The 15,277-nt window shown below is 46.1% G+C and overlaps 1 protein-coding gene across 3 annotated transcripts in view; it reads right to left on the reverse strand.

The window, feature by feature from the left end:
• Positions 1–9,480: 9,480 nt before the first annotated feature.
• The window catches only part of spdl1 (spindle apparatus coiled-coil protein 1), a 99,972-nt gene continuing 94,175 nt past the window's right edge, over positions 9,481–15,277 (reverse strand). For all 3 annotated transcript variants that reach the window (XM_077600385.1, XM_077600384.1, XM_077600383.1), the window contains one exon: positions 9,481–11,449. In XM_077600385.1, coding sequence (XP_077456511.1) covers positions 11,373–11,449 — 77 coding nt within the window. In that variant the 3' untranslated portion in view covers positions 9,481–11,372. The remainder of the gene's footprint in view (positions 11,450–15,277) is intronic.

Here is a 15,277-nt window from a genome sequence, read left to right on the forward strand (position 1 = left end):
GTCCTGTTAGATGTACAGTTTTAGCACCTATCCCTAATTCTTAACTCAGTCTGATCCCGTCTAACAACTTGTGCGTGTTCAACATCAAAGGAAGAGACTAGGGTTTGCGAGTTACTCCACAGATGATTTATTCCCAATATTGATCCTTACAGAGCTCCGGGTCCCTTTCCCAAATATAAAACCAGCTGAGCGTCGCCGTGCTTCAGTGGAGGATTAAAGAGACTAAAGTCCAAACCCGCGTTAGCCCAATTATAGTATAACAAAGATTAATATTCATTCGCTGATTTTAATGATATGTGGACTGTCCCACGACGTTCTGGAGGGGTGTCCTCTCCTGGAATCTGCTTGCCCGTGAATCCACATCTGGCCTGGTCGCCCTCTCCGCGGGGAATCCTTTGTCTCTGACGGTTTCACCTGGACCACTTGACACCCGGACCACTTAATACCTGGACCACACCTTGAAGTAGAAACTCAGACAAAGACCTTTTGTTCATTGTAATTGAGTTGACAACAATAGTTTTAATTTATATCAAAATGAAACAGCTACAATAAAATGGAGTAAAATATGTCATATTCTTCAGTCCCAATTGTGAAAAATGACTACCCTGTTACAAAACCAGTGAACGACAAAGCTATTAATTCTACTAATATTGCTTTTGCTAACGTTACCTGTGAACCTTACAGGGCATGGTCTGAAACTGGGGGCGGTAAATGAGACATGGTGTACCCATGTTCTAAGACAAACTGCCCACTGATTACACATTTGACCCGTGGTGGTGGTGTGGTGCAAATAAATTATGTGGCTCCTGTCAAAAAGAAACAGGACTGTACGTGCTTTGGTTTCTCTGCTCTTACCAGTATCCGTTTTTCCATCTACAGTCTAGGACAGGGGTCACCAAACTACGGCCCGCGGGCCGGATCCGGCCCGCCGGCACATTTGGACCGGCCCTCTGAACAATACCAGAGACGCTATCGTTTTTTTTTTATTTTTTATTTTTTTAATTTGGGGGGGGGGGGATGCAGCCCGCCGGCACATTTGGACCGGCCCTCTGAACAATACCAGAGACGCTATCGGATTTATTTTCCTATTTGGCCTTGAAGACTGGGACGTTTTAATCTTGTGTTTGGTTCATTGCACCCCTGCTGAGCCCACAAATCATCCCAGTGAAGCGGGCCTTCGCATTGCTCCTTTGGTGACACGCGCGGGGAGAGTGTTTGCCTTTGATGCATGCGGGCATTCCACCGTTGCATGCTTGAGCAGAGTGTTGGCGAGACATCTGGACGATCGCAGGTGAGGGCGGAGCCCTGGGGCCATCACTATTGCGATGCTATTCAAGCATATAAAAACTGTGCAACCGGAACCTGTTTGAGAACGGAATAATGGCGAAATGGTTAGTTAAGAGAAAAATTGATTCAGAATGCAGGGTATTTAACCTGCAGTGGACAAACGATTATTTTTTTGTTAAATGCAAAGAAAAGGCTGTTTTTCTCATCTGTCAAGAGACGGTGGCAGTATTCAAAGAATACAATCTTCGCCGGCACTATGAATCCCGTCACAAAGACAAGTACGATAGCGTGCAAGGCCAAATACGAGCAGACAAACTCTCAAAGCTAAAAGTTGGAATATTATCTCAGCAGACTACATTTCTACGCCAAGCTCAGCTGAACCAGGCATCCGTTCGGGCCAGCTTTCGGGTTGCTAAACTGATAGCAAGCAACGGTAAGCCTTTCACTGACGGAGACTTTTTTAAGAAATGTATGGATGTTGTCGTGGAGGAAGTGTGTCCCGAGAAGAAAGATGCATTTAATGCCGTAAGTCTGTCGGCGAGTACAATCGCCAGACGCGTTGAAGAAATCGGGAGTAATGTATATGCCCAGCTGCAGCAGAAGACGAAAGAATTTGACTTTTTTTCATTAGCACTGGATGAAAGCACGGACGTGCAAGACACAGCGCAACTGCTCATTTTTATTCGTGGAGTTAGCGCAAACTTTGAGATTTGCGAGGATCTGGCAGCCCTCCAAAGTCTCAAATGGACTACAACAGGAGAGGATATTTTTGACAAAGTGTGCCAAACCATGGAGAAGTTGGACCTGGACTGGTTAAAGCTAGCTAGCATCACGACTGACGGGGCTCCTAGCATGGTGGCTGAAACTCGCGGTCTAATAATGGGACGCATGAACCGGGAGTTGGAAAAAAGGGGTCTCATCGCCCCGCTACGAGTCCACTGCCAAATTCACCAGCAAGCACTGTGCTGCAAAATGTTGACGTGGGATTCTGTAATGACGGTTGTGGTGTCGTGCATAAACTTCAGAGCAAAGGGAGAAGATTGTGCATGGCACAACAGAAAGTTAATGTTCCATGGCTTTTTTTTTCTATGAAGAACCCAGAGAGAGTTATTTAGTTATTATTTATTTCATAAATAGTGTTATTTATTTCCTGTTTTTTTTCTGTGAAGAACTCAGAGAGGGTTATTTAGTTATTATTTATTTCATTAATAGTGTTATTATTTGTTTCCTGACTTTTTTTCTGTAAAGAACCTGGAAAGGGTTATTTGGTTGTGTGGCTTTCTGGAAAACAATAAATTTTTTGAGCTCCCCTACGATCGTCACACTTTTTCTGTTACAAACTGACACCGGCCCCCCATCAGAGAAGGGAAAGGTTATGTGGCCCTCACAGGAAAAAGTTTGGGGACCCCTGGTCTAGGAGATACAATCGCTCGCTCTCTCGCTTGCCGTCTCTCTCTCTCACTCGCTTGCCGTATCTCTCTCTCACTCGCTCTCTCGCTCGCTGTCTCTTGCTCTCTCTCTCGCTGCCTCTCGCTCTCGCTCACTCGCTCGCTCTCTCGCTTGCTCTCTCGCTTGCTCTCTCTCGCTCGCTCTTTTGCTCGCTCTCTTGCTCTCTTTTGCTCGCTCTCTTTTGCTCGCTCTCTTTTGCTCGCTCTCTTTTCCTCGCTGTCTCGCTCTCTTTTGCTCGCTGTCTCGCTCTCTTTTGCTCGCTGTCTCGCTCTCTTTTGCTCGCTGTCTCGCTCTCTTTTGCTCGCTCTCTTTTGCTCGCTCTCTTTTGCTCACTCTCTTGCTCTCTTTTGGCTGCTCTCTCGCTCGTTCTCCCTCTCTTGCTCTCTCTCTATTGCTCTCTCTCTCACTCGCTCTCTAGCTCTCTCTTACTTGCTCTTGCTAACTCTCTCTCACTCTCTTGCTTGCTCTCTCTCTTGCTCGCTCTCTCGCTCTCTTTTGCTCTCTCTCTCTCGCTCGTTCTCTCTCGCTCGTTCTCTCTCGCTCGTTCTCTCTCGCTCGTTCTCTCTCGATCGTTCTCTCTCTTCACTCTCTCTCTTTCTCTCGCCCTCTCACTCTCGCTCGCCGTCTCTCGCTTGCTCTCTCTCGCTCGCTTGCTCTCTCTTGCTCGCTCTCTTTTGCTCGCTCTCGCTGTGTTTTGCTCGCTCTCTAGCTCTCTCTCGCTCGTTCTTGCTGTCTCTCGCTCTCTCGCACTATCTCTCTTGCTCTCTCTCTCGCTCACTCGCTTGCTCTCTCGCTCACTCGCTTACTCTCTCTATCGCTTGCTCTCTCTTGCTCGCTTGCTCTATCTCGCTCTCTTTTGCTCGCTCTCTTCTGCTCTCTTTTGCTCGCTCTCTTCTGCTCTCTCTCTCGCTCTCTTTTGCTCGCTCTCTCACTCTCTTTTGCTCGCTCTTTCTGGTCTCTCTCTTTTCCTCCCTCTCTCGCCCTCTTATGCTCGCTCTCTTTTGCTCGCTGTCTCGCTCTCTTTTGCTTGCTATCGCCCATTCTCTCTCTCTCATTCTCTTTCCTCTCGCTTTCTCTCTCGCTCTCTCTCGCTTTCTCTCTCTCTATCTAGCTCTCTCTCACTCGCTCTCTCTCGCTTGCTCACTCTCTTGCTCTTGTTTGTTCTCTCTCGTGCCCTCTCTCTCTTGCCCTCTCTCACTCGCTCTCTCTTGCTCACTCTCTTGCTCACTCTCTTGCTCTCTTTTGCTCGCTTGCTCTCTCTCGCTCTCTCTCGCTCTCGCTCGCTTGCTCTCTCTCTCTCGCTCTTTTGCTAGCTCTCTCGCTCTCTTTTGCTCGCTCTCTTGTTCTCTTTTGCTCGCTGTCTCGCTCTCTTTTGCTCACTCTCTTGCCCTCTTTTGCCCGCTCTCTCGCTCGTTCTCCCTCTCTTGCTCTCTCTCTCTCACTCGCTCTCTATCTCTCTCTTGCTCGCTCTTGCTAACTCTCTCTCACTCTCTGGCTTGCTCTCTCTTGCTCGCTCTCTCGCTCTCTTTTGCTCGCTCGTTCTCTCTTGGTTGCTCTCGCTCGTTCTCTCTCTCTAAGGCTCTCTCTCTCGCTGTCTCTCGCTCTCGCTGTCTCTCGCTCTCGCTGTCTCTCGCTCTCGCTGTCTCTCGCTCTCGCTGTCTCTCGCTCTCGCTGTCTCTCGCTCGCTGGCTCTCTCGCTCACTCGCTTGCTCTGTCGCTCTCTCTCTCGCTCACTCGCTTGCTCTCTCTCTCTCTCGCTCACTCGCTTGCTCTCTCTCTCTCTCGCTCTTTCTCTCTCTCTCTCTCTCGTTCGCTGTCTCTCTCTCACTATCTCTCTTGCTCTCTCTCTCGCTATCTCTCGCTCACTCGCTCTCTCTCTCTCTTTTGCTCGCTCTCTTCTGCTATCTTTTGCTCGCTCTCTTCTGCTCTCTCTCTTTTGCTCGCTCTCTCGCTCTCTTTTGCTCGCTCTCTTCTGGTCTCTCTCTTTTCCTCGCTCTCTTATGCTCGCTCTCTCGCTCTCTTTTGCTCACTGTCTCGCTCTCTTTTGCCCATGCTCTTTTGCTTGCTCTCGCCCATTCTCTCTCTCTCTCCTTCTCTCGCTTTCTCTCTCTCACTCGCGCTCTCTCGCTTTCTCTCTCTCTATCTCTCGCTCTCTCTCTCTCTCTCACTATCTCTCTTGCTCTCTCTCTCGCTATCTCTCGCTCACTCGCTTGCTCTCTCTCTCTTGCTTGCTCTCTCTCTCTTGCTTGCTCTCTCTCTCTCTTGCTTGCTCTCTCTCACTTGCTTGCTCTCTCTCTCTTTTGCTCGCTCTCTCTTTTGCTCGCTCTCTTCTGCTCTCTCTCTTTTGCTCGCTCTCTTCTGCTCTCTTTTGCTCGCTCTCTTCTGGTCTCTCTCTTTTGCTTGCTCTCTCGGTCTCTTTTGCTCGCTCTCTTTTGCTCACTGTCTCGCTCTCTTTTGCTCACTGTCTCGCTCTCTTTTGCCCATGCTCTTTTGCTTGCTCTCGCCCATTCTCTCTCTCTCTCTCTCCTTCTCTCGCTTTCTCTCTCTCTCACTCGCTTTCTCTTTCTCTCTCTCGCTCTCTTTTGCTCACTGTCTCGCTCTCTTTTGCCCATGCTCTTTTGCTTGCTCTCGCCCATTCTCTCTCTCTCTCCTTCTCTCGCTTTCTCTCTCTCTCACTTGCTTTCTCTCTCTCTCTCGCTCTCTTTTGCTCTCTTGCTCGCTCTTGTTTGCTCGCTCTCTTGCTCTTGTTTGTTCTCTATCTCGTGCCCTCTCTCTCTCTTGCCCTCTCTCTCTATTGCTCTCTCACTCGCTCTCTCACTTTCTATTGCTCGTTCTCTCTCTTCTCTCTCTCTAAGGCTCTCTCTCTCACTCTCGCTTGCTGTCTCTCGCTCTCTGTCTCTCGCTTGCTTGCTCGCTCTCTCGCTGTCTTTTGCTCTCTCTCACTCGTTCTCTCTCTCGTTCGCTGTCTCTCGCTCTCTCTCTCTCACTATCTCTCTTGCTCTCTCTTTCGCTATCTCTCGCTCACTCACTTGCTCTCTCTCGCTTGCTTGCTCTCTTTTGCTCGCTCTCTTTTGCTCGCTCTCTTCTGGTCTCTCTCTTTTCCTCGCTCTCTTATGCTCGCTCTCTCGCTCTCTTTTGCTTGCTCTCTTTTGCTCGCTCTCTCGCTCTCTTTTGCTCGCTGTCTCGCTCTCTTTTGCTTGCTCTCGCCCATTCTCTCTCATTCTCTCTCTCTCACTTGCGCTCTCTCGCTTTCTCTCTCTCTATCTAGCTCTCTCGCTCTCTTTTGCTCTCTTGCTCTTGTTTGCTCGCTCTCTTGCTCTTGTTTGTTCTCTCTCTTGCCCTCTCTCTCTCTTGCCCTCTGTTGGAATAATGATTCAAACCTTTTAAATCATTATTAGTAATATTTAATTAAAAAAGGAAAACATCTTTCAACATATCTGCTTACAACTTGCAAGGAGATGCCTTGTGACGTCGTCTCAGTCCACAGTGCATTCTGAATTGCAGTAACTGATTCATTGTATTTAATCGCGACATTCGAAAAACATGTTTATGTAATCAGTACAATAACACTCTCGATGGTTTAGAAAAACAACAGTGTGAGGAATGAAATGGTGTGAGAACACCCAAAACAATGGTGTGAGGAATTGCATAATATTTTCATTATAAGGTAAACAAAGTAGTATTATAATGTAAACAAAGCATTCTAAAGTAAACCAAGCAGGATTATAATGTAAACAAGGCAGTATTATAATGTAAGCAAAGCCGTATTTTCAAATCTGCTGCTGGAGTCTCGTCATAACAGTCTCATTGGGTCCTGCCGGGAGAAGTGTCCGTAACAATGTGTCCTCTAGCTTTTGGGCCTTGAGGAGACGAATGTGGAGGAAAAAGTCCATGTTCCCATGACTGTTTATAGCCTTACTACTTATTAAAAAATGCTTACAACACATATAGAATATTCCATCATAATTCTAACACCCTCTCTCTCTCTTGCTCACTCTCTCTTTTGCTCGCTTGCTCTCGCTCGTTCTCTCTCTTCACTCTCTCTCTTTCTCTCTCGCTCACTCGCTTGCTCTCTCGCTTGCTCTCTCGCTTGCTCTCTCGCTTGCTCTATTTTGCTCGCTTGTTCTTTCTCTCTCGCTTGTTCTCTCTCTCTTGCTGGTTCTCTTTATCACTTGTTCTCTCTCTCGCTCGTTCTCTCTCGCTTGCTCTCTCTCTCGTTCTCTCTCTCTCGCTTGCTCTCTCTCTCTTGCTGTCTTTTGCTCGCTCTCTAGCTCTCTCTCGCTGTCTCTCTCTCTCTCACTGTCTCTCGCTCTCTCTCGCTCACTTGCTTGATCTCTCTTGCTCGCTTGCTCTCTCGCTCTCTCGCTCTCTTTTGCCCGCTCTCTCACTCTTTTTTGCTCGCTCCCTCGCTATCTTTTGCTCTCTCTCTCTCTCTCGCTGTCTTTTGCTCGCTCGCTGTCTCTCTCGCTCACTCGCTTGCTCTCTCTCTTGCTCGCTTGCTCTCTCTCGCCTTCTCGCTCTCTTTTGCTCCCTCTTTTGATCGCTCTCTCGCTCTCTTTTGCTCGCTCTCTCACTCTCTTTTGCTCGCTCTCTCAATCTCTTTTGCTCGCTCTTGCTCTCTTTTGCTTGCTGTCTCGCTCTCTTTTGCTCGCTCTCTCACTCTCTTTTGCCCGCTCTCTCGCTCTCTTGCTAACTCTCTCGCTGTCTCGGTCGTTCTCTCTCTTCTCTCTCTAAGGCTCTCTCTCTCACTCTCGCTGTCCCTCTCGCTCGCTCACTCGCTTGCTCTCTCTCGCTCGCTTGCTCTCTCTCGCTCGTTCTCTCTCTCTCGTTCTCTCTCTCTTGCTTGCTCTCTCTCACTCTCTTTTGCTTGCTCTCTTGCTGCCTTGCTCTTTTGCTTGCTTGCTCTCTTTTGCTCTCTCTCTCACTCACTGTCTCTCGCTCGCAGTCTCTCTCACTATCTCTCTCTCTCACTATCTCTCACTCACTCGCTCTCTCGCTCTCTTTTGCCCGCTCTTTCGCTCTCTTTTGCTCACTCTCTTATGCTCGCTCTGTCGCTCTCTTTTGCTCTCTCTCTCTCTTTTGTTCGCTCTCGCCCGTTCTCTCTCCTTCTCTCTCTCGCTCTCTTTTGCTTGCTCTCTCGCTCTCTTATGCTCGCTGTCTACCTCTTTTATGCTCGCTCTGTCGCTCTCTTTTGTTCGCTCTCGCCCGTTCTCTCTCTCGCTTTCTCTCTATCTAGCTCTCTCTCTCGCTTTCTCTCTATCTAGCTCTCTCTCGCTTTCTCTCTATCTAGCTCTCTCTCTCGCTTTCTCTCTCTATATATAGCTCTCTATCGCTTGCTTGCTCTCTCTCACTCGCTCTCTTTTGCTCTCTCTCTCGCTCTCTTGCTCTCGTTTGTTCTCTCTCTCACTCTCTCTCTTTTGCTTGCTCACTTTTGCTAACTCGTTCTCTCTTCGCCCTCTCTCTCTTTCTCTCGCTCTCTAAGGCTCTCTCTCGCTTGCTCTCTCGCTCACTCGCTTGCTCTCTCGCTCACTCGCTTGCTCTCTCGCTCACTCGCTTGCTCTCTCGCTCACTCTCTCTCACTCGCTTGCTCTATTTTGATCGCTCATTCTCTCTCTCGCTCTCTCTATCTCGCTCGTTTTTGCTCGCTGTCTCGCTCCCTCGCTGTCTTTTGCTCGCTCTCTCGCTGTCTTTTGCTCGCTCTCGCTGTCTCTCTCTCTCGCTCACTTGCTTGATCTCTCGCTCTCTTTTGCTCGCTCTTTTGATCGCTCTCTCGTTCTCTTTTGATCGCTCTCTCGCTCTTTTGCTCGCTCTCTCGCTCACTTGCTCTCTTGCCCGCTAGCTCGCTCTCTCACTCTCTTTTGCTCGCTGTCTCGCTCTCTTTTGCTCTCTCTCACTTGTTCTCTCTCTCACTCGCTCGTTCTCGCTCACTCGCTTGCACTCTCGCTCACTTGCTTGCTCTCTCTCGCTCGATTGCTTTCTTTTGCTCGCTCGTTCTTTCGCCCGCTTGTTCTCTCTCTCTCTCACTCGCTCTCTTTTGCTCGCTCGCTTGCTCTCTCTCGCTCTTTTGCTTGCTCTCTCGCTGTCTTTTGCTCTCTCTCTAGCTCTCTCTTTCTCTCTCGCTCACTCGCTTGCTCTCTTGCTCACTTGCTTGCTCTCTCGCTCACTCGCTTGCTCGCTCACTCGCTCTCTTTTGCTCGCTCACTCGCTCTCTTTTGCTCGCTCACTCGCTCTCTTTTGCTCGCTCACTCGCTCTCTCTCGCTCTCTTTTGCTCTCGCTTTCTTTTGCTCTCGCTCTCTCACTCTGGTTTGCTCGCTCTCGCTTTCTTTTGTTCGCTCTCTCTCTCTCTTTCTCTCGCTCTCTAAGGCTCTCTCTCTCACTCTCGCTTGTTTTCTCTCTCTTCGCTCTCTAAGGCTCTCTCTCTCGCTCTTTTGCTCGCTCGTTCGCTCTTTTCCACTCGCGCGCTCTCTCGCTCTCTTTTGCTCGCTCTCTTGTTGTCTTTTGCTCGTTCTCTCTCTTTTGCTCGCTCTCTCGCTCTCTTTTGCTCGCTCTCTCGCTCTCTTTTGCTCGCTCTATCGCTATCTTTTGCTTTCTCTCGCTCTCTTTTGCCCACTCTCTCGCTCTTTTTTGCTCTCTCTCTCACTCGCTCTCTCTAGTTTGCTCGCTCTCTTTTGTTCGCTCTCAACGCTTGCTGGTAGGTTTATCCTTAGGTATTTCCAAACTCAACTTTCAATAAAAAAGGCATCTGTAGTCACATCTCCATTTAATTCTTGCAAGAGAGAATACATCCACCCGCTCGTCCGGTCAAGATTATTCTAACAACTCGAAGTCCGTTTCGCTAATTTATTCATAAGACTTCAACGCCATGCCCCACAGAAGTCTAAACATTCGTAGAGTCTCACAACAATTTATCACAGTTCTCAAAACAATTGTAGGTCTGTCGAATCTTCCCAATAGAGTTTTGATGCGAACCATCCAGTAAAGAGGTGCTTCCCAAAACAGTCCATGGTTCCCAAGAGCGCTTGTTGTGAGCCCATCTTCCGAAGCCGAAAACAGTCCTCAGTTCCCAAGAGCACCTGTTGTGAGCCCTCCGAAGCCGAAAACAGTTCGCAGTTCCCAAGAGCACTTGTTGTGAGACCTCTCCATGCCCAAGGCCATTCCCTGTCCTCTTGATGTGAACCACAGTCCTTACTTTAGTAAGAGATGCATTAAAATGGCTTTTACTAATGCCAATAACTCTAACATAAAAGCACAGCGATCAACACATATATTGTTTAATATTGTTACACATTTAGGATGAGCATTACTATTCCTAATAAGCACATATATTGATTAATATTGTAAGCATTTTTGTAATAAGGATTTATATTCCTAAATAAGCATTGCAAACACATTTATAATAATGATTACTCCAACACTTGCTCTCTCTCTCTCGCTCTCTCTTTCACCCCCTTCTCTCTCTCTCTCTTGCTCACTCGCTCAATCGCTCTCTTTTGCTCGTTCTCTCTCTCTCTCGCTCTTTTGCTTGCTCACTCGCTCTTTTGCTCGCTCACTCGCTCTCTTTTGCTTGCTCTCTCGCTCTCTTGCTTTCTTTTGCTCAATCTCTCGCTCTCTCACTCTCTTTTACTCGATCTCTTTTGCTCGCTCGTTCTCTCTCTCGCTGGCTTGCTCTCGCTCACTCGCTTGCTCTCTCTCTCGCTCTCTTTTGCTCGCTCTCTCGTTCACTCTCGCTCTCTCGTTCACTCTCGCTCGCTCTCACTCGCCCGCTCGTTCTCTCTCGCTCGTTCTCTCTCGCTCGTTCTCTCACTAGTTCTCTCTCTTCGCTCTATCTCGCTCTCAATCTCTCTCTCGCTCTTTTATGCTTGCTCTCTCGCTCTCTTTTGCTCGCTCTCTTGCAATCTTTTGCTCTCTCTCTCTCTTGTTCTCTCTCTCTCGCTCTCTTGCTTGCTTTTTCTCTCTTGCTCGCGCCCTCTCTCTCTCTGTCTCTTTCTCTCGCTCGCTTTCTCGCTCGTTCTCTCTCTCTCGCTTGCTCTCTTTTGCTTGCTCTCTCGCTCTCGCTCGTTTTCTCTCTTCGCTCTCAATCTCTCTCTCACTCTCTTGCTTGCTCTCTCTCTTTTGCTCGTTCTCTCTTCGCTCCCTCTCTCGCTTTCTCGCTCTATTTTGCTCACTCTCTTTTGCTCGCTCGTTCTCTCTCTCTCGCTTGCTCGCTCTCTTTTGCTCGCTTGCTCTCTCTCTCACTCACTCTTGCTCGCTCTCTTTTGCTCACTCTCTCGCTCTCTTTTGCTCACTCGTTCTCTCTCTCTTGCTTGCTCTCTCTCTCTCTCTCTCTTATTCTCGCTCTCTTTTGCTCGCTTGCTCTCCCTCGCACTCTCTCTCTCTCGGAAAATTATTAAATAATTTTGATACGGGTGGTGTTCTTTTGAGGCCCTTTATTCATTCATTCATCATCTAAACCAATTTATCCTCATAAGTGTCACCATAACAAACAAATATACATGAAAATACTGAACAATATCTGGAGATTGGTCATGATTCATTCATATGTGTAATGTCAGTATGCACTATAAAGTTCATTGTGGAGAACACTGGGTTTCCAAACTGTTTTGAGGGCAGACATGCATCATCTTGATATTCTCATTTATTTTTCTTTCCTCGACTGGTTTAAGTCCATTGTTTTCCTCCTTTTGCAGTAGCTTGAAGTTGGTTCCATTAGTGCTGCAGATAAAAAATACCAAACCAGACTGAACAAAAATATGAACAGAACACTTTTTAATATGCCATTACCCCCTTATTGTTTAAAAAGCTGTGTAAATCTGTTAGAGAGCATTATCTCATTTGTCGAGATCATCCATTCCACCTCAGGTGTGACATATCAAGATGCTGATTTAACAGCAAGATTATTGCACAATGTGCCTTAGGATAGTGATAAAGGTTCACTCTGCAATGTTCACTTTTGCTTTATTAATTGGATAGTTTTTATTGATATAATGTACCGTATTTACTCAAATATAAACCGCCCGCAGGTTTAAGCCAGACCCTTAAAATTGTTGGATTTTACTATTTCTCGCATATAAGCCGCCCCCATCTGATTCACAATTTTCACACCCATATTTATGGTTTTAATAGGGAGTACAAATGTTGCTTTGAAGGGAAAATCTTAAGAAAATCATCACATGTGGTATTTCTGAGATACTGTATGAATCAAAAGCACAGCATTAGGGTCAATATTGGATTGGATAACTTTATTCATCCCGTATTCGGGAAATTTCGTTGTCACAGTAGCAGGGTGAGGATGCAGAAATAGGAAAGGCATTTTAGACATAAATAGATAGGTAATAAGTAAGTTAATAAATAAACACATGAATAAATATATAAATAAATAAGCGTGTTGCTGAAATATATATACTATATATGTATATATATATGTATGTATGTATGTATGTATGTATGTATGTATGTATGTATGTATGTATGTATGTATGTATGTATGTATGTATGTATGTATGTATGTATGTATGTATGTATGTATGTATGTATGTATGTATGTATGTATGTATGTATGTATGTATATATATATATACATACACATACATACACACATACGTGTATATACACATATATTGGATAACTTTATTCATCCCGTATTTGGGAAATTTCATTGTGACAGTAGCAGAAGGTGATTAGACAGAACAACAAAGCAAAATCAGAAAGTACAAAGCAAATCAAAGTAAATGGGATCATTAAGAATCACCAAATCATTATATATATATATATACACATCATATATATACATACATACACATACATATATAAGCACATATATACATACATACACAGATGGACATGCATGCATACATCCTTCCTGCAATGAGGGTGCCGCAGTCTATTGCTAAAAGAGCTTCGGAGGGACTCCACAGACTCATGCAGGGGGTGGGAGGTGCTGTTCATGATGGACATCATCCTGGTCAGCATCCTCCGCTCTCCCACTTCCTCCACAGAGTCCAAAGGACAGCCCAGAACAGAGCTGGCCCTCCTGACCAGCTTATTCAGCCTGTTCCTGTCCCTCTCCGTGCTCCCGCATCCCCAACAGATCACTGCATAAAACACTGTAGATGCCACTACAGTGTCCTAAAAAGTCCTCAGCAGTGTCCTGCACACTCCAAAGGACCGTAGACTCCTCAGTAGGTAGAGGCGGCTCTGGCCCCTTTTATACAGGGCATCTATGTTTGTGGACCAATCTAGTTTGTTGTTGAGGTGAACACCCAGGTACTTAAAATTCTCCACAATTTCAATGTCTGTACCCTGGATGTTCACCTGAGTGGTCTGTTGAGGATTAGTTAGTATGCCTGTCTTTGTAAATGCAAAATATCAAATTATTCAATTTGAAAAAAGAAACAAGTCTATCTTGATCAGAACCTGATGCTTTCTAATTACAGAAATTACAATTTTCTTACCAGGAGTTTGATGTTGGGGCAGCCATATTGCTTCTAATGGTAAAAATATCTCAATTCTTTCTATGGTTCATATTACTCCAATAGTTGTCACTTTTGAACATGAAATAAAATGAAAATAAAATCTAAGTGGAATTTTGTTTTATTTCAAAATTAAGGCTACTCGCGCCTGGCCAGTCAGAGCACGCTTAACTAGGTTTAGACGGGAGCGCTCTAGGTAAGATGGCCGCACCCCGACCTAGGTAAGATGGCTGTGCCCCGAGCGAGCAGTGACGGGAACATGAGTTTTTCACGTTTTAAGAAAGATATATACATTTTTTTCTTTAATTTCATTCATATATGTCAAATTTAATTTTGTTTAGCGTTTTATCTGTTTATCTTTTCTCTATAAATGACCGTATTGGCTGTATTGTCTTGTGTCATGACGTCACAGCGCCATTGCAACATGACGTAATCATGTCATGTCGGCGTGAACTTGCATTTTCATGCATGTTGTGTTTTTCTGCGCATATAAGCCGTCGATTCAGTCATCATTTTTTTTGTCCGACAAAAGCGGCTTATATGCGAGTAAATAAGTGCTGGTAAAATTGCAGCATAACAGTTTTGAGATTTGCCTGATTAAAATCTCCTGCAATTGTGTGCGCTACTTGGGTAGGTAGACATGCTGGTGATTGTTAATAGTGTCCAGTAGAACAGAGAGGGCAGTTATTACGTTGGCGCCCGGTAGGATGTAAACAGCTCTGACAATAACGAAGGCTAGCCTTCTGGGCAGAAAGACAGGTCTGCATCTCACCGACATGAATTTGAGGTCTGGGGTACAGTGTTTACCCAGAACAATGATATTGTTACACCACCTCATTCATGTAGATGCAAAAAACCCACCGCTTTTATGATTAGGGTGATGTTTCCGCCTTTATGATTAGAGTCACGTGAAAGTGCGTTTCTGAATATTTCATCAGTCGTGTTCTCGTAAGACTATTTGTGCAAATCGGAATAAGTGGTACATGACTGAGGCATAGATGTAAAACGAACCGTCTGCCACTGCCTAAAAGTAACTGTTCTGCTCAATATGTAAGACACTTTTCACAAATAGGTCATGTTCTCAGTGTGTTTTTGCATGACTGTTTTTCCCAGACACTGTCACTGTTAATAAACGTATCCGGGTTTTTCCTAACCAAAAACCCTGGATGACAGGTGAGACAGAGGCACTCATCAAATGCCGTAGCACCGCCTTCAGGTCAGAGGACAAGTTACAATACAGCACTGCCAGAGCAGACCTGAAGAGAGGCATTAAAAAGGCCAAGGCAGCATATACAAGGAAAATTGAGGAGCACTTCACAGAAAATAACCCAAAGAAGATGTGGCAGGGAATACGACACAATACCAATTACAATGACAATAATGTGTCTGTTAACGTAGATGCCTCACTAGCAGAGGAACTGAACCGTTTCTTTGCCCGCTTTGAGACTGACAAATCAGACTCAGTCTCAACACATCCACCACCCTGCAGCAGTACACTGAAACTTCAGGAACATGAAGTGAGACAGGTACTGCGGACTGTGAACACCAGGAAGGCTGCTGGCCCTGATGGAGTACCTGGGAAGGTGCTCAAAGCCTGTGCTGACTGGGGTTTTCACTAAGATTTTCAATTGTTCCCTGCAACAATCCATCTTCCTATCCTGCATGAAATCTTCCACCATTATCCCTGTCCCTAAAAAGCCAACCATTGACAGCCTGAATAATTATAGGCCTGTTGCACTTACGCCTGTGATCATAAAGTGCTTTGAGAAGTTGGTCGCCCCCCACATCAGGGATGGATACAATTCCTCCCTCAGTTGACCCTCACCAGTTTGCTTATAGAGCAAACAGGTCCACTGAGGATGCCATCGCCGTAGCTCTACACACAGCACTGAGTCACCTGAAGCACCATGGGAACTATGTGAGGATGCTTTTCATTGACTATAGCTCAGCCTTCAACACTATAATACCGAACATTCTGGCTGACAAACTCTCCCACCTTGGACTATCCTCTTCCATTTGCTGCTGGATTAAGAACTTCTTAACCAACCGTCCCCAAACTGTTAGACCTGGT

Source organism: Stigmatopora argus, chromosome 5, assembly GCF_051989625.1.
Source record: "Stigmatopora argus isolate UIUO_Sarg chromosome 5, RoL_Sarg_1.0, whole genome shotgun sequence".
Classification (NCBI taxonomy): domain Eukaryota; kingdom Metazoa; phylum Chordata; class Actinopteri; order Syngnathiformes; family Syngnathidae; genus Stigmatopora; species Stigmatopora argus.